The 19047-nt window shown below is 41.2% G+C and overlaps 1 protein-coding gene across 1 annotated transcript in view; it reads left to right on the forward strand.

Moving 5' to 3' along the window:
• The window catches only part of lamb1a (laminin, beta 1a), a 38607-nt gene extending 20728 nt beyond the window's left edge, over positions 1-17879 (forward strand). The window contains exons 18-33 of the mRNA XM_084059723.1: positions 529-672; positions 1074-1305; positions 1601-1764; positions 2975-3199; positions 3963-4180; positions 4831-4927; positions 9134-9503; positions 9926-10110; positions 10505-10746; positions 11134-11340; positions 12240-12384; positions 13328-13535; positions 13947-14088; positions 14723-14899; positions 15116-15275; positions 15993-17879. Coding sequence (XP_083915849.1) covers positions 529-672; positions 1074-1305; positions 1601-1764; positions 2975-3199; positions 3963-4180; positions 4831-4927; positions 9134-9503; positions 9926-10110; positions 10505-10746; positions 11134-11340; positions 12240-12384; positions 13328-13535; positions 13947-14088; positions 14723-14899; positions 15116-15275; positions 15993-16132 — 3056 coding nt within the window. The 3' untranslated portion in view covers positions 16133-17879. The remainder of the gene's footprint in view (positions 1-528; positions 673-1073; positions 1306-1600; positions 1765-2974; positions 3200-3962; positions 4181-4830; positions 4928-9133; positions 9504-9925; positions 10111-10504; positions 10747-11133; positions 11341-12239; positions 12385-13327; positions 13536-13946; positions 14089-14722; positions 14900-15115; positions 15276-15992) is intronic.
• Positions 17880-19047: the final 1168 nt, after the last annotated feature.

A 19047-nucleotide genomic window follows, 5' to 3' on the forward strand; every position in this document is an offset into this window, starting at 1 on the left:
AATAGCCAAAATAACTTGTCTACAAGCTCACAGCTTGTACACACACACACACACACACACACACACACACACACACACACACACACACACACACACACACACACACACACACACACACACACACACACACACACACACACACACACACACACTTGCTCACACTTGCCTCAAACCACCTTCCTCTGCAATGACCTTGCAGGCACTCTGTCACTCCTCCACAGTTATCCCCCACTCTGTCACTCCTCCACAGTTATCCCCCACTCTCTCTTCTCGCTCTGTCCATCTTGCTTTCCACACCTCTTTTGACAGGTATAGGAGTCTATTGTGCTGTTGTCAGTGTGGGACGAATTATAAAGCTGCTACTGATGTAACTGTGTTGCTCTGTAATGAGACAAGGCTTTTATTGTTATTAGATTAGGGATTGACAGAGGTTAATCTGCATGAAGTCTGTGATATGTAGTTTAACCTGTAATGTTATTGCATCATTTCTTTCTCTAACTTGTGTATCATTTTGAATCAATTTCCCAGCATGCCAGTGTGACCCTCAAGGATCCCTCAGCACAGTGTGTGACCCTAACGGTGGACAGTGCCAGTGTCGTCCCAACGTGGTGGGCAGGAACTGTGACACGTGTGTTCCTTCTACATACCAGTTTGGACCCAGTGGCTGCAGAGGTGACTACAATTGGAATGAAGCTTTATCTACAGTGTGGACAGCTCTGTAGCAAACAGAGGCTTATGATATTGACACATTTTGTTCAGCAAGATACGTTTTAAGAATTAACACACTTTTTACGATTTTTTAACCACATAGACAATTATCTGCGTTTTTTACTAAGTTTGAAAACACACATAATGGCTTTTTCATCTCACGGTTGTCATAGAAAACATACAAATCAAAAACCCTATGGTTAAAACCAATGAAAACCTGACATGGGAACCCATTGTGAACTTATTTTCTGTTTTTAGATCTACAAACTGTAGCACTCTACTGTATATTGCATTCTATTATTTCCCCATTAAACTAACCCCCTTCTTCCTCGCTCCCTCCATTCTTCTGTCCTCTGCCCATACAGCCTGCGAGTGTGATCCTCAGGGCTCACACAACCCCTTCTGCCACGAGTTCACCGGTCAGTGTGAGTGTGTTCCGGGGGCGTACGGCCGCCAATGTGAACGCTGCCTCCCGGGATACTGGGGCTTCCCCAATTGTAGGCCCTGCACCTGTAACGGTCACACCGAGGAGTGTGACACGCGCAGCGGACTGTGCCTGGCCTGCAGAGAGTACACCACAGGACACAACTGTGAAAGGTTGGTCAATTATGCACTCAGATGATGGGTTGAGGGGTTTTGTCATTTGCTTGAGATCTGCACTGTAACATGTAGTGTGTTACTGACTTTTGACGTTCGACTACTGACAAAAGGACAATCTTATCTTATACGCTAATAAGTATACAACGTAAAATGCGATGATTGACAACATTTCAGACTTATATTATGGCCAGGTAGCTATACAATGTAAGGTTCCATTAAAGTTCAACATCCCATTAAATCCCATGCCATTTTACTTCTATGCATCATGACTCATGCAATCCTCTTCACACAGGTGCCTGGACGGTTATTACGGTGACCCCGTGCTGGGCTCTGGTGACCACTGCCGCCCGTGCATGTGTCCTGATGGCCCTGGAAGCGGGCGACAGTTTTCCGGAGGCTGCTACCGCGGCTTGGACTCCTACCAGGTGTTCTGCATCTGCAACGCCGGTTACAGAGGTAAAGCTGAAAGCGTGGCATCAAACAGCTGCTAACCACATTCACCCAACACCCCTCTAAATATCCACATGATGGGTATGATTACATATCTGGCAGCACTTTGCCACGCTGGAACTTGTTTCCCCTGGAAAACGGATATGCAGTGTGAGGTTGGTCCTGATGGAGGCTTTGTGGTTTTCCTCTGTGATGTAAACACATAGAGGTTGAGTGTGGAATGTGATATAGGGCTACATTTGATGAGATGTGTTATTATGCCAGGAAATGTAGAGGTAGTAGTTAATTTTACTGCATGGGTAGGAGGTGAGACTTGATCCTGCTCTGGATGAGAGTGTCTTTGTTGTGTTTGAACTGCATAATTAATGTACTTTCTCCTTTGTTCTTTATTTCCCCTGAAAGAGTAGGTGTAATATTGTGTGTGGCGAGTGACATGTTTGATGTGTGGAAGGAATAATTAATGCACTTTCTCTCTTATTGGTGTTTCTCACGTCAACTCTTCTCGTTCATTGTCTTGTGTATCCCTGATTCTTACATCTTAATCTCATTTTTTCACTCCTAATTATCTCTTGAGGAGGAATTTTGTCTTACCAATGGGTTGAGAGTCATGTGTAGTCAGTGGTTATGTGTTGTCAGTAGTCAGGCAAAATATAAGATAGATTCTCTTAAAAGTATTTGCTGAATAATTAAATACTGATACAGACTGGTACCAGGGAATGACTATCAGGAAATTCAAAGCTGCTTTGTGAATCGGAGACTTTTATTCCACATATCACCCTAAACATTTAGAACTCCTCCCAGAGTCTGTTTATGAGTTGGAGTGCATGTTAGTGCATGTGAGTGTATGCCTGTTCAGCATGTGTTTTGGGGCCTGTGACTGTGACCCTGCTGGGAGTGCTTCATAGCATTGCCGGTTTCAACAAGGCCAATCAAACAACACACACACTTTGGATCATCGATTCATGAGTTGTCACTATAAACTGATTGAATCACTGGATTCCACAGAAAACTGTGGTCACATGTCAGTGTGTTTTAGAATACAGGGACCCTTTAAGGCAGTAGCTGGGCAAAATGTCAATTACCTTACCATAAAACATGTCTGGCAAATGCATTATTTATGAAAATTAAAACCTGTGTGTCATACAATATGTTAAATGAAACGTATCAATCCTCTTCACTCTCTCTTTCTTTGATTCTCTTTCCTTGCTTTCTGCAGGCGCAAGGTGTGACGAATGCTCCCCGGGTTACTATGGCAATCCCAATGAGATTGGCGGGCAGTGCCAGCCGTGTCAGTGTAACAATAACATTGACATGTTGGACCCAGGCTCCTGCAATGCCAACACAGGGGAATGTCTCAACTGCCTGTACCACACGGAGGGACATGGCTGTCAGAGCTGCAAGTTGGGATACTATGGAGATGCTCTTGTGCAGAACTGCAGAAGTAAGTTATTTGGTTATTGTATGCAGATGATGCCATGGCATATTTTTGGGGACAAAGCCACCTCCACTTCCACAACTTGCAGTGGTGGAAAGTAACTAATTACGTTTACTTAAGTACTGTACTTAAGTAACATTTTGAGGTATTTGTACTTTACTTGAGTATTTCCAATTTCCAATACTTTTACTTCTACTCCACTACATCTCAGAGGCAAATATTGTACTTTTACCCCACTACATTTATTTGAAAACTCTAGTTACTAGTTACTTTGCAGATTGTATGGTATAAATTATGATAATGAAACACGCATTAACCACTTTAACGCTATTTTATACCAAGGCTATTTGAAAATAGCAGATCTACAAGCTCACAACGTGTCGCATCGCGACGTGTTGTGAGCTTGTAGATCGGCTATTTTCAAATATTTAGTACTTTTGCTTTTGGTACTTTAAGTACATTTTGATGCCAATACTTTAGTACTTTTACTCAATTACATTTTTAATTCTGGACTTTTACTTGTAACAGAGTATTTTTATATTGCAGTATTGGTACTTTTACTTAAGTAAATCATTTGAGTACTTTTTCCACCACTGACAACTTGTTATGATAAATAGTAACGACGACGGTATGAGAAATTAAAATGTTTCTTACAATGCACACAAATCACATTGTAATGAAACACGCAAGTATTCACAAATAAAACAAAAATAACATAGAAAGTTATCATTACCGCCTGCATTGTAATGTATATATTCTGCCCACTTAGGATGTGTATGCAACCACCTTGGCACCAACCCAGCCACCTGCCCATCGGTGGGCGAGTGCCACTGTGAGCGCAGCAGTGGGCAGTGCCAGTGTCTTCCCAACGTGGTTGGCCAGTACTGTGACCTGTGTGCCCCTGACCACTGGAACTTACCCAGCCAGAGGGGCTGCGACGCCTGTGACTGTGACCCCACCCACTCCTTTGGAACTTCCTGTAATGAGGTATGGCTTGTTGGAAAAGTAAAAGGGACACTGGGGGGTGTGGTCATATGATGGCATTTAACCCATTAAGACCTGGAACTGTGTCATTTTTAGATTTGAGCTAAAAAGCATTATTTTACACTTTGGGCTATTCAAAAATAGCAGATATACAAGCTCATAGCGCGGCACCGAGTGCCGCGCTACGAGCTTGTAGATCTTCTATTTTTGAAAATGTGTGCAAATCTTTCAATATATATATTTTTAAAGCGAACATTTTTAACTCAAATCTTTGCTTCTGGGGGTCCCTGGAACAAAATATTTTGATGGGGGTCCGCGGCCAAATACATATAATTGTGGGGGTCCTTGACATGAAAAAGATTGAACACCACTGATATAGAAACATACGTTTTTCAGAATACTGTTGAGATTTAGGAGACATGTAGAATCGGCTTCAAGTCTCAATGGGTTAACATCAAAGGTTTAGAAGTTTAGAACACATCAGCCTGTAAGAAAATTGCCACAAGTTTAACCCACACATCAGTTAGTGCTTGCCTGGCTTTAGCGGCTTCCTGGTATGTTAAATAACTTTTCTCGTTTTGTGTTTTTTGTGTCCTTAACGTTCCTCCCTTTGTGTGAATTTTAAAGTATTGTTTTTATTTTCTGCTCTCCAGATAAGTGGTCAATGTTCCTGTATGCCAGGATTTGGAGGTCGGACCTGCAGGGAATGCAGAGAGCTGTTCTGGGGAGACCCCGAGGTCAAATGCAACGGTGAGTTGAGTGCCTGAGTGAGTGAGTGAGTGAGTGAGTGTGTGAGTGTGTGTGTGTGTGTGTGTGTGTGTGTGTGTGTGTGTGTGTGTGTGTGTGTGTGTGTGTGTGTGTGTGTGTGTGTGTGTGTGTGTGTGTGTGTGTGTGTGTGTGTGTGTGTTTGTCCATTTCTCTTTCTGTGTGTGCCTGTGCAGACATGCGGGATCTCAAAGTTAATTGCTTAAACCCTATGATATAGCTATATGTAATAAAAATATAGCCCTGGGAGACCCCAGTCAACTAAGTACAGTATATTATACTGTACTTAGTTGACTGGGGTCTCCCAGGGCTCTATACTTTGCTTCTTTTTTCTCTTTTGTCATCTCGGCGCTGAAAATAGCCAGTCTACAAGCTCACAACTTGTTGACATGTGAGCTTGTAAACCTGCCACTATTTTCACCAAATGTTTGCCCCAGAATATAGGGTTAACAGATAACATTTCAGCCTACGCTAGATACCTTTCCTATCAGCAGTGGTTCCCCTCCTCTCCGGTCCGCCTCTATCGTGGGAAAATGCCTGGCAGCTTCAGCTGTGGAGGGACGAAACTCCCAGCATCTAACAGTCATCTGCAGCTCGTCGCGATATTGAGGCCAGATGTGCTCCTTCACCCGCTGGCTGCGTTGCCACGGTGACCAGGCAGGGGATCTGTCTGAGCCTTCCAATATCACGCTGTCCCCCACAATGCACCTTTGTTCTGATAGCGGGTTTCCTGTATATGAGAGACGGGTGTCCAGCATAGTGCCTGCTGCAAAAAAAGGACCCTCTGTTCTTTTCTCAAGGCTATCTGAAGGCTAGCTGAGTGGAGCGGTTCGCTGATTTATCTCAAAGGCCACATTCAGCTACTGAAATAACCACATGAGTACAAGTGGCTATAGATTGATTGAATGGGTTTGTTACCTCAAAGAGGCCTGCAGTTGTTGCCTCCGCTCTTCAGTGGATTTGTTTGTGTGAAATCATAGTTTTAGCATGAATTCCATATCAGTTCATAAACAGTCTGTCAGCTCCATACATTTATATATATTGATGATTATAAATATTCTAAAAAAAATAATGATCATGTTACATCTATCCAACCGTTTGGTAACTACCTTAAATTCCAGGGTGAATGTTTCCCAGACTTTTGGTTTGTTTGCCGGTTCGTAGCAGGGAGTGTTGTAAGACGACATGGTTTGTGTTTTCTGGGGGAGGACGGAGAGGGGCCCGTGTTGACAGAAGTCGTGACTGTTTGTTTGGAATGGCAGGATGAGGCAGGAAGTCTCCCGACTGCTCCCCCAATATCGAGTTTCCTCCCTCCTCTCAACCTGTGGTGACCCACTCTGAAAATGTGGCTGTGGAACAGCCAAGCATGGCACTAAACCTTTATGGAGGAGGACCTGATATTGGTTTCATTTCATTTGCTGTTTCCAGTGCTTCCAATGCTGGGAAACTGGTGGACACTTTGTGGATAGTTTTCTCCTACAATTGATGATATACCACAATTTAAATCGTTCCCATTTTAAAACCACAAAAATGCATTGTGGAATGTGTGGTCAAGGCTTTTACATTACTCTACAAGACATTGTAAGACACCACATTATAATGTTTCTATGCTCAACCAGCCACAAAAGTGTCTTTGTGCAATTGAATTTCCCTGACATGGCATGGCAAGGCAAGGCAAGGCAGGCAAGGCATGCTGGCTGCTCGTAACTCCCCACTTGAGGACAGTGTTCTGTCTTTAAAGTCAAAGCATCTTTTAACTTCAAAACTGCACTGACCTCAAAACTGTGTCTTGTGGTCAACATGGCTGTAGCGTGTGGACTGTCATTGCTCAGTTCCACCCCATTAGCAATGTTGCGTGTCTTGGAGCTTTGTAAAAGGCTGCTTCAGCTGCACACCAGCAAGGATGTAGCACTCCCCCCCCCTCCTCCCACCTCACAGACAGTCCAATAGAAGCCAGATGGGAGATAGATGTTGCGGAGAGACTGAAATTCTCCCTTCCCTTACTTATCTGCTGTAATGCAGACCAGATGGTTTGCCGAGCAGAAACAGAGAAAAGTCTCTGTGTCATTTTTATTTGATTTCCACTCCCAAGATGTCCAAACAGCATAGCAGCAAACTTCAATCCTAGTTCAAAGTTCCTTCCTATGCTATGTTTGTAAGCATGAAATAATAAACATGTAAAAGCAAAGTCACTTTCCTTTTCACTAGACATTTATAGGCACAGTTATATAACATACAGCAATTCTTTTATGAATGAATGTAATGCTTTATAATAGTGTTTTTGGTGTCTTGTAATATTGTCGTAAGATAAGACATGGAAATAAAGGTCATTCATTCATACAGTCATACAGTCTGTAGATGATAATGTTACACTTCCATCCAACCTGTAACCTGTCTTCATTACACTGCTTGACCTCAGTAACGTTTGCCTCGCCACAGTGTTTAGTCTGCTCTCAGGGCATTAGCTGGGTTGTCAAGCACAGAGGGAGGGATAAACATAGATTCCCCCTATTTGCACCTGGCCTCTGTGGCCATTCTGTGTGTCAAAAGCTCTTCCACAGTGCAAACACAGCCTGTGCTTTAATCTGTCAAATTGGAGGAGGGTGGGGGTGGGGGGTTGTGGGGGCGGGGGTTGCTGTGAAAGGGGACATTCAGGTGAAGTGGTGGAGTTGTTGGGGCCCTTGTGTGCTGAGGAAGGGGCCTGACTGATAGCGATGATGAGCGAAGCGAACACCCCGAGGGAGACAACAGGACCTTAGCTCCGGTTCCTGGAGGTCAAATTCACTGCATATTTCCACTTGATGACTGCTCTAAGGAGTTGAGCCTTTTCTTGTTGTGTGTGTGCGTGTGTGCGCGTGTGTGCGCGCGCATATATGTGTGTGTTTGTGTGTGTGTGTGTGTGTGTGTGTGTGTGTGTGTGTGTGTGTGTGTGTGTGTGTGTGTGTGTTAAAGAAAAGGAGGGACATGTCCCTTTTGCCAGATTAGTAAACCGAGTACTTAAGTTACATACAGCGATATTAAGATAAATACTACAATTTAAGACAGCTGTAGTAGTGTCCTGTTCAAATGAGGAATGGATTAAGATATCATTTTGTCCTTTGTCTGTCTGTGAGAAGGTCTGCACCTCTTGTATGTGCAAACATGACCACATGTCATGGACACTTGTCACTGATGCTCCTCAGAGTTTTGTTTGTTAAGACCACAGGGGCCCATGGTAGAGTCTTTTGTTTGACACACACTCCACACACTGCCTTTGAACTGAGCAAACATCCTCTTTCATCCCATTCCTCCTCCTCTCTCCATCCCACCCATTCACTGAAGCAGACCCCCAGCAGGGTCATGGAGGTGACGTGTGTGTGTTCTCTCAGGACACAAACTGTAACTTTTAATTTTCACCTAGAAATGGTTGATTACAAAACCAACTTTTCTGGAAACAAATGATTGTATTTTTAATTTTGTTCGTTTTTTTGTGGTGATTTTTGACTTTTGATTTTTGATTTTTGTGGCTTAAATCATGGGTAAATCATGTAAACCAGTAATATGCGCTGGTGTAATTTTCTTGTGACAGATTTATACTTGCATTGTGTCTTGTGCTGAAAATTGAAGATCTACAAGCTCACAACGTGTCTCAGCGAGCTGGCAGATTGGCTATTTTCAGTGCAAGACACTGGCATCAAGCTAAGTATAAATCAGGTGTCCATCCTTAGACTTCAATACAGTTTAAAAATGTGCCATCCTCCATCCTATTTCTGTTTTTAAATGATTTTAGTCTGATTCCAGTACCCCCAGCACATTTATGAGATGTGTCTTTTAGTATGATGAAGGGATTACATTTGGAATTTGTCAGACATTTCTGTCATTGGATAGCAGGGAAAATGCAGTCTTATGCTAATGTCCAAAAGACATTTTTAATCCACTCTCCAGATGACAAAGTAATTTTCAGAGCTGCAAGCTGATTTACTCATTGTTTGAGTCTATGCAAATTGTGTAGTCTGCAAGAGTGCAGTGTAATAAAATCATAAAAAGAGGTTTCTTCCCAGAATGCCATCAATTAAGCCATTTCTGTCTCTATAAAAAGTATTGTCTGTGGTCACATTCCGCTGTGACCCGTTTACAAAGTCTAAGTGTGTTTACAATGTCATTTCCTACATGAATTATAAAACCCTTCTTTTTACAATGTTTGCCTTCCAGCGTGCGACTGTGACTATCGGGGCATCGCCGAGCAGCAGTGTGACAAAGCCAATGGCCACTGTGTGTGCACGGAGGGTGTTTCAGGGCCCCGGTGTGACGTCTGCGCCCGTGGCTACTCTGGTACATTCCCGAATTGCCAACGCTGCCACCAGTGCTTTGCCGATTGGGACGTGATTGTGAGTCAGCTGACCAACCAAACCCACCGGCTGGTCAGTAAGGTGAACACTATCAAGGCCAGCGGCATCACTGGCCCCTACAAGCAGACCATCGAGACCATGGAGCGGAGTGCCGGGGAAGTCAGAACCATCCTAGCTCAGAACCCAGCCACTCAGCCACTGTCTGAGATCCAGGAGCTGCTGGAACAGGCAACGTAAGTCAGCCTCCTGGCGGGGAATAATGTTGTCAAAGTTAGGGATGGCAGGTTGAATACCTGCCATTTTTTTTTTGGCATCTCATTATAGGCAAATGTTTTAAAAACTTAAAAAATGTCATGTCATGTCATGATGCGTACTTATAGATCAGCTATTTTTGTCGCACAACACCATCATACAACACAGTATTTGTCATGTGGCTATTTTGGCTGCTCTGGTTTTTGTCATCTTGAACATTCTTTGCAATTTTCAGAGAAGAGATTATATAGGGTTTAAGTGGTAAAGTGGCTAAAAGAGAGGATCAGTGATCAAATCAAATCAAGCTTTATTTATAGAGCACATTTAAATCAATCAAGATTGAACCAAAGTTATTTTGTGTTTTTTTTATTGTTTATTTCAAGTATATCTAATTGTTTCACAGTGACCTGATGTCTGAGATGAGTAACAAGTTGAACCAGACAGAGGAGACGTTGTCCCAGATCACCAAAGAGGAAAACAGCACTGACACCAAACTGGACGCTCTGAGAGAAGATGCACAGAAACTGGAGCGTACTGTCAAAGAGTTACTGGACCAAGTCGAGTTTATCAAGAACTCTGATATCAGGGGTAAGGAAGACATGTAGAGATAGTTCAATACAAATGATGAGTTTTGTTTCAATTTTGTTTTGTCATATGGCGGGTGGTCATTAATTTAAATGTGCTTGTAAATGACAGTATATCAGAATATAAAGTTTACCATCTGTAGATATACAATTGGTAATTTTGTTACAATAACTGACACCAGAGGGCTCCTTCACATTACATCTACTGTGTGGAAGAACGCCCCCTTGGGATTTTCTGCATAGTGTCACTCACAACAGTGTCTAGAATCACCTGTGACTGACACTTTCTCAAAAAGATCTGTAGATCTGCTATTTGTCAGCACGTGCCATCATTCGTATAAACGTATAAATCAGGCTTTAGAAATCATGTATGCATGTCTGCTTTGGTCTGTTCTCAGGAGCAACAGACAGCGTGACCAAATACTACCGTCAATCTGAGGCTGCAGAGGCCCGTGCCAACGCCTCCACCACTGATACTGGAAGCCCTGTGGAGAGCTCTGCCACCCTACGGCAAGCCACAGAGGACAAGATGAACAACACCAAAGAAGAGTTTCTCAGGAGACACAAGGAGCATGCTAAAAGACTGGATGATCTAGCTGGAGAGCTGGAGACCCTGGACCTGTCACAACTCAGTGAAAAGGTGACACAGCATAATACATATTTCTGAGACAGAAAGGTATTCATGAGAAATTCAGGGGGATTCCTCTATGTATTAAATTGAAATTTGAAATGGAAAGCGATAATATATGTATCAAAAAGTGTGAGGCAAAGAAATTATGTTATGTTATCTTATCTTTTTAATATGACTTCTGAAACGCTTACATAATAAAAACTTATGCCATATAAAACAACTTTTATGTCAAGTTTGAGCCGCATCTGATTAAAACATCATATCGCTCTGACAGTCAAACAAACAAAAAGACTGATGACAGTTATTACAATTCGCACCACTGAGTGCTTGTGTAATTATATTTGTGACCTCTTGAAGTAATGTAGTGTAACGCTTAGTCTGTTCTCTGTTTTCCAGACATGTGGCAGTCCAGCGGGCCTGGAGGCCTGTTCCGATTCTCCGTGTGGTGGCCTGAGCTGCGTGGATTCTGAAGGAAAGAGGAAGTGTGGTGGTGAGGGATGCGATGGTCTCGTCACCCTGGCCCACAACGCATGGCAGAAGGCCACAGACTTTGACCAGGAGATCGTCTCTGCCATGGAGGAAGTGGAGAAGCTCTCAAAGATGGTGAGAAATTGAACACAACCTGAGACTGTGCTTCACAGTGTTTAGCCTTTGCTTTCTTGTTTTATCTGAAAGTTCTTTTAATTTAAAGTTTTTAGTTTCATTCATATATATGAAAAAAAGAACCTGTGCATCAACATCAATTTCTACATTTTTTATTGTTCATTTTTGCTGTTCAAGCTAGTTAATTTCTTTGCTCATAGAAACAATGGAGGCTTTGTGTGTTTTTGAATAGACTGTCCCATGAAAAACTATCAACTCCACAATCCAAGAAGAAAAAATATAGCATGAATTAATACATTGATTTAAATAAATAACATTAAAGGTAGGGTAAGTGATTTTCTTTGGTTAAAATAAGTGTTAAATAGCTCTATATTCTGATAGTACTCATTGCTATAGAGTGTTTGTTCAGTAAAAGGAGTCTCCTTGTCTCTCCAGCTCTTTATAAAACAGAAAATGCATTTTCGTTTCAGTTTCAGTTTCATTTACAATTTTATCCAATCAGGATAGAGAACTCAATCAGGATATAGATTAAACAAGTGAAATTGGAAGTGATGACACTAAGAAATGAGCAGGCAAAATTGGAACTGGAACTCTATAAAAATGAAGCTTAAAATGTGTACTTTCTCCTGATTGGCTGAGATTTTGACACCTACCAGAAAATGTATTCTCTGTTTATTAAAGAGCTGGAGAGACAGGGAGACTCCTGTTACTGAACAAACACTCTATAGCAATGATTTCTATCAGAATATAGTGCTTTAACCTTTTAACAAAATACTTTTTGTTTTAACTCAAAAATATCACTTACCCTACCTTTAAGGTTCATGAAGTCTTTCACACTCTCTATGAAAATGCATCATTGGTATTCATCACTAATTACAGTGGATGCTTTATGTGTGCAGGTGTCGGAGGCCAAGGTGAAGGCTGACGAGGCTAAGCTGAGTGCCCAGGAGGTGCTGCTGAAGACCAACCAGACCAAGCAGCGGGTAGATCAGAGCAACGAGGAACTCCGCAACCTCATCAAACAGATCCGAGACTTCCTCACACGTACGTTTGCAATAGACTCACACAATTTAAACAGAGAATAGAAACTTTATTCTCCACACACAATGAGTTCTTAACCACTTAGACCCTCTATCTTCACATAAATGTCTTGTTACATACAGTATAGGGCACTTCACTCTGGCCTGTGAGCTCCTTACCGTTGGTTGCTTGTCTGTGTTCCTGATAATTAAGAGGTTGATTTTTGGCTTTATCTACTGTTGTTCTTTACCACTAAAACCCTATATACTTAGTTGACTGGGATCCCACAGGGGTCTATATGTGGTCCGCTCCTTTTTCACTATACACCAAATCTCTTTACCAAAAATAGCCAATCTACAAGCTCACAAAGCGATCCTTTTTTGTAGATCGTTTTTTTTTTAGCTGGTTCCCCTATTATGACATGCCCAGAATAGGTGTGCTTGGTTTCATATGGTTTAATATGTTCCAGATCACATGTAATTGCAGTGTTTTTCTTGAAATCTTGAAAATCATTCCTAATGATTTACCTGGGAAATTAAAATATTGCATCTGTTTAAATGAGGTAATTACTTACTTAGTTGCTGCTGTAGATTGGCTTACATTGGTAAATAATAACTTTGAATAACTGTAGTCTCCTTAATCTCCATTTATTAATAGAAGTTTGGCTTCCCCCCCAGAATATTCTACTGTCAAACCTACCTGTGTAGTGTGTGGGTGCTGTTGATTGTTGTATTGTAATAGTTCTTAGACATCAGCTATGTCTTAGTCTATCCACATTTGATGACTTTATGTAGCTGTTACCTCATTTCTCATTGTGTTTTATCATCTACTGAACATGAGACTTTACTCAAAATCAGTAATCGTCTCCCCATTTGAACTGAGACTCCCTTCAAATCACCTCAATGACCCTCTGTGGTTCAGAAGAGTAGTCTAATGAACTGTGACTTTGTCCTGTGGCGCCCTCTAGAGGACGCAGCTGACTTGGAGAGTATTGAGACCGTGGCCAATGAAGTTCTGGCCATGCAGATGCCCACCACGCCAGCCCAGCTGCAGAACCTGACAGACGAGATCAGGGAGAGGGTAGGAGACCTGGGCCACGTGGAGAACATACTCAACCAGAGTGCTGATGACATACAGAGGGCTGAGAGCTTGCTGGTGCAGGCACGCAAAGCCAGGTAATTTTGGAATTATTTTGTTGGCTAGGTTATATTTTGTAGCAGATGCTATACTCAGAATGGGGTTAGGGTGAATGATCAACACATGAAGACAGTGAAATGCGATGCACACTAAAGTGATACACACTAAATAATGGATACACACTCACAGCCATGCTTGTAAATACCCAAAGATGCACTCACAGACACATAATACACACAAACTATGTTGAATCATTGACAGTTCATTGACAAAGCTGCCAGCGCAGCCCATGTGAATTTTGCATAGGCTGGTAGCATTTTGACAGCACCTTCAGAGCAGAACAATAGCAATCGGGTAAAAAATCTGCAAAGTCGCCCTTTATTATTTTTATTGATCCATCAGACGACATAATCAGGCTACAACCATCTATGTCTGTGTCTCTCCCACAGTAAAGAGGCGACTGATGTCAGGGACATGGCAGAGCTGGTGAAGCAAGCGTTGGATGAGGCTCAGAAGGCCCAGGCGACCGCCAGCGAGGCCATCCAACAGGCCACCGCAGACATCAAGGACACCAACAATCTTCTTTCCTCTGTGAGTGGATACTATACTTTTTTTTTCACTATTTCACTGTCTTCATTGTCAACCTCCCCATACTACTACTACTACAGCGATAATGATAAAACATTTTATATTGCACTTTACATTTAAAACAAAGCTCAAAGTGCTACAATACAGGGTAAAAATATTTGCAACAAATATTACATCTAAGAAAAAGGTCTATGGAGAGAAAAGAAAAACATTTAAATCACGTGAGCATAAGAACTAGGAGGTCAAACACTAAAGCTAAACGAATGCTTTGTTAAAAAGGGTCTTTAGTTGTCTCTTAAAAGCGTCAGCAGACTGTGGAATCATTGAACATTAAGCACTTAAACCCTAGAGCCGAGGGAAAGGGAGGGAGACCTTTGTTAGTCCTGAGGGGGAAATTCACTTTAAGCTTCACCCAGCTGATGGCTGCTCAGATGATTATAATGAGTGCTCAGGGGCAGCACATAGGGGTTAAATAAATGTCTTGCTCAGGGACACATAGCCGGCACCCGACCCGGGGACCTTCTGTTTCCCAGAGGGCCTCTCTAACCATTCAGCTACGGCCGCCCCAAAATGAGATAGACGTGCCAGACCGGCAGTATGACCGTTTAACTATCCTGTACCTCTCTGTTGTGTATAGGTGGAGTCTGAGACAGCGGATTCTGAATTCAAGTTGAATAACGCCACCCAGAGGCTACTGAGGCTGGAGCAAGATGTGTCACTGCTGAGAGAGAACGCCCAGAACACCTCGCTGAGTGTGGAGCAAACCCAACAAGACGCAAAAAACATCACCAAGGTGGCTGCGAAAATCAAAAAGGTCTGTGGGAGTATTTGTTGTATATTGTTGAGACTGCAGTGGTGTTGTCAGGCGGACAAAAAGGTTCCACCTGCTTTGTCATTGTCAGGCTTTGTCATTCTAAATTTGCATTGTATGAGAATAATAATAATAATGATCATAATCTAAGCTAAAGTGCCATTGAACAAATTTGTTTTGTAATCAGTTCTTCATTCTTTTTCATGTATTCATATACAGGACCTGGATACAGACCTCAAAGATAAATACACAACTGCAGAAGACTTGATCTCCCAGAAGGCAGGGGGCCTGGCTGATGCCAAGAAGAGAGCTGAGGCTCTGCAGCAAGAAGCCAAGGATCTGCTGCTACAGGCCAGTGACAAGCTAAAGCTGCTTAAAGGTAACATACATTACTCACGTCTCACCCTCTCTCTCTCACTGAGGTCATGTTATTATCCTGCCCTGTTACCTCAATGTCTACAAGCATGGAGCCTGGGAGTTTGAGGTCACACAATGTCATTGGCTGACTGCGGGCTAACCCCCAGGATTTTTTTGCCATGTGCTTAACCACACCAAACACAATGCCTAAACACAACCATTTTAACCGTATACCTGGATTTAGGTTATTGGTGCCGCTGGGCAAGGTACCTACTAGATGGCTACAGTACAAAGGAATGAAGCCATTTAGGCCTGGTTTTAATTCATTACATTTCATTACGGTTAGGCAATAATAATTAAAAGAAACATACACTGCACATTACCATATATTTGTACATATCTGTCAAAAGGATTTTATTTTTTATTTTTTGTTGTTTGTTTGTTGTTGTTGTTGTTTTGGGTGGGAAAGGGGTGTACCAGTGACACACAGAAAAATAAAATCAATAATAATAAATTCATACAATTTCAATGTACTGGACAAGTACGTGAAAGTATGGTTAATTTAGGTTACGGCCATCCACACAATGCATTGTTGCTATGATACTGCTGGTTCAGGACTCACTTCCTTAAGTAGTGTCAAACTGGACCCTATAAGGCACCCTATAAAGACTTGAACAAACACTCAAGATATTACTGTGTACATTGTCCTTCTAATCACTCTGTGTTCTGTTTGGTTCAGATCTGGAGAAGTCCTATGAGGACAACCAGAGGACCATGGAGGAGAAGGCTGACCAGCTTGTGGAGCTGGAGAAGGCCGTAAAGGAGCTGCTGGAGGAGATCAGCCAGAAAGTCACCATATACAGCACCTGTCTCTTCTAGAACACTGTCGTACGAGATATTCTCTCTATGGGAGAGAGAGAGAGCGAGAGTTGCATTGGTTGCATAAAATGGCAAGAGAAATGTGGCACTCTCATATAATTATGAATTAAGTGTTAAGGGTTCCCACAGTCAATAAAATCCTGGATCATGGCTAATTATTAATTATATTAATTATTAATGATCATTCATTACATATAGCCTACTTATCTGAACCAACCAGCCAGTCAGCGGATGTATGGATGGTGCTGTTACTGTTACCAACTTTTCTGCCAGGTGCTGTTAGCTTATCATTGCTTATGAGTTATCTTACACCATCAGATATAATTTGTTATTCTTTAAGTTTTAGCCAATATGTTTCCATTATTATAGCAGTTGTGACTCATAAATACAAAATACAGTCACAGAAATGTGGCAACATGTCATGGAAAAGTGGTGAAAAGGAGTGGGAACCCTGAACCCTGAACATTGAATATAGTACATGTTTTCATAAATATGGAAATTATGGTGCTATACTAGAAAAAGAATACACAGTGGATTTCATGACAGGCAGCAAGGGATCACAATATCACTGATATTTAATTGAAATTGCTGCTTGGTGGAATGTAGATAGGCTAGATTTACCAACAGACTCAAACAAAAGAAATATGCAATGTTAAAATGCCACGTTTCTCTGGGGACTTTGGCAAGACATTACACATTCTACATTCAAAGTAGTTTGGCCTTGGGTCACCTTAACCCTGTTAAATGTGCCAAACATGAACACAAGGCTAGCAACAGCCCTAAGTTTTTGCACAACATTCAGCAGAAAGCCCTGGAAAATGAGTAGAAACCTACTTTGGATTTAGCCCAGGCCTAGGATGGTACAGTGTAAAAAATCCTATGGTGTTTCTTTGCCCCTGAAAACATCTGCCTCGTGTTGTGTTAATGGTTAATGCTACTTCTTCACACAACTAAAATGTCGTATTTTGAAAGTGAAAAATGTATTGACGCTGGTAAATAATGTCATTTTTGGTGAACTTGTTGAAAGAGTTGTGAAAATATTAATCAACTAAAATTACAGATTTCCCAGTAAAAGGGTGTTGCCGTGAGTTAAGAATATGTCATTTATGTCCAATGACAGTTGTTAAAAGGGTTGTGAGACTTAAATATACATTAAGTCTTAATGCCACACATTTATTCATTCCATTGAGTACTTGTCAAAGGAAGAGATGCTGTTACGTCAAGAAAGCACATCAATAAAATCAATCACTGTAGTGTGGAAAAAAGTTAGAGGTGTCAGACAGCCAACTTTAAAATGCTGCCACAAATCTATTATGAAAACAAGCTACAGAGAACTTGAGAAGTCTCAACCAATCGTCTCTGTCTACGTAATAGGCGTACCAGGTGACAAAACACACCCTCCATTCCATTTAATAATCTCTAAAAGAAAAATTGTTACACATGTATTTAAATTTTGTATAACAGCCAACCCCACCCTATCACCTTCAACTAAGAATGTCCTTCGATGTCATTTAATTTTGTTTTCCAAGCTTCTAAACCAAAGTTTTAAAAGGGCTGAAAGCGTGAATGTAAAGGTTTAACCTATGTTTTAACCATGAGACTGCAAAGCTGTTTACCTCAATTCTTTTTTTTACTTTTTGTATTTTTTCTACGCCATCTTGTGAGCCACTTGTGAATTATAATAGACTAAACACAATCAAACTTGAAAACTCAATTGATATTTAATAAAGTTTGCCCATGGAAAGTTTTGTGACTCAGCATCTGTTATTCAGTTTATTTTTCTACATTTGTATCTACATTCCCCATTATGTGTGGAGTCTGCAGGCCCAAAGAAGGATTTGAGAGTCTCTTAAGTATGTTTGCTCTAACTGAAATCACTGTGCACTTAGGTCACCTAGGTTCAGTGTTTCCCAAACAGTGGGTCGGGACCTATTTGTGGGTCACGGATCCATTTTTGTGGGTTGTGATATATATATATATATATATATATATATATATATATATATATATATATATATATATATATATATATATATATATATATATATATATATATATATATATATATATATATATATATATATATATATACACACACACACACACACACACACACACACACACACACACACACACACACACACACACACACACACACACACACACACACATGTATATATACACAGTACACATATTGTTTTAAATGAAAGACATTCCATTATAAAACAAATGTTTAAGAAGTTCACATCGCCACGCGTTGTGAGCTTGTAGATCAACTATTGTCACTAGTTTGGGTCTTGGGAAGACATCAAATTTCCCTTTTGGGCTCTGGAGCTAAAAAGTTTGGTAACCAGTGACCTAGAGGTTATGGATGACTTTATGTTGTGAATGTAATGAACAGACAGGGGAACTGGTCGAGGCTCCTGCACCACCATGGCATGGCAGCACATTTTGAGCTTGTAGACAGGACATGTTCATGACAAGAAAATATGAAATCATCTGGCATCATTGTTATTTTATGTGAATCTCATGCTTATGTGAATGGGATTCATGATTAACAGTAAAGATTATTTATTTATCATTTATCTAATGCAAAAGGAGAATAAAAAAGCATGTTCAGCTTTTTGTAATCTTGACAACTTGGCGTAGGCTTGCAGATCTGCCATTTTCAAAAGATTTGTATACATTTGAAAACTTGTGAAATGGGACATTCTACATAATGATACTTTCTACGTTTGGTACTTTAAGTCTTTTGATGATGCCAATACTTTTGAACTTTAACTCAAGTTAATTTTGATTACCAGACTTTTACTTGTTGTAACAGAGTGTTTCTACATTGCAGTATTGACACTTTTACTAAAGTAAAATATGCGAATACCTCTTCTCATCACTGCACCAACCACTCACCATACTTA

Source organism: Gymnoscopelus microlampas (assembly GCF_963454915.1).
Source record: "Gymnoscopelus microlampas genome assembly, chromosome: 6".
Lineage (NCBI taxonomy): Eukaryota > Metazoa > Chordata > Actinopteri > Myctophiformes > Myctophidae > Gymnoscopelus > Gymnoscopelus microlampas.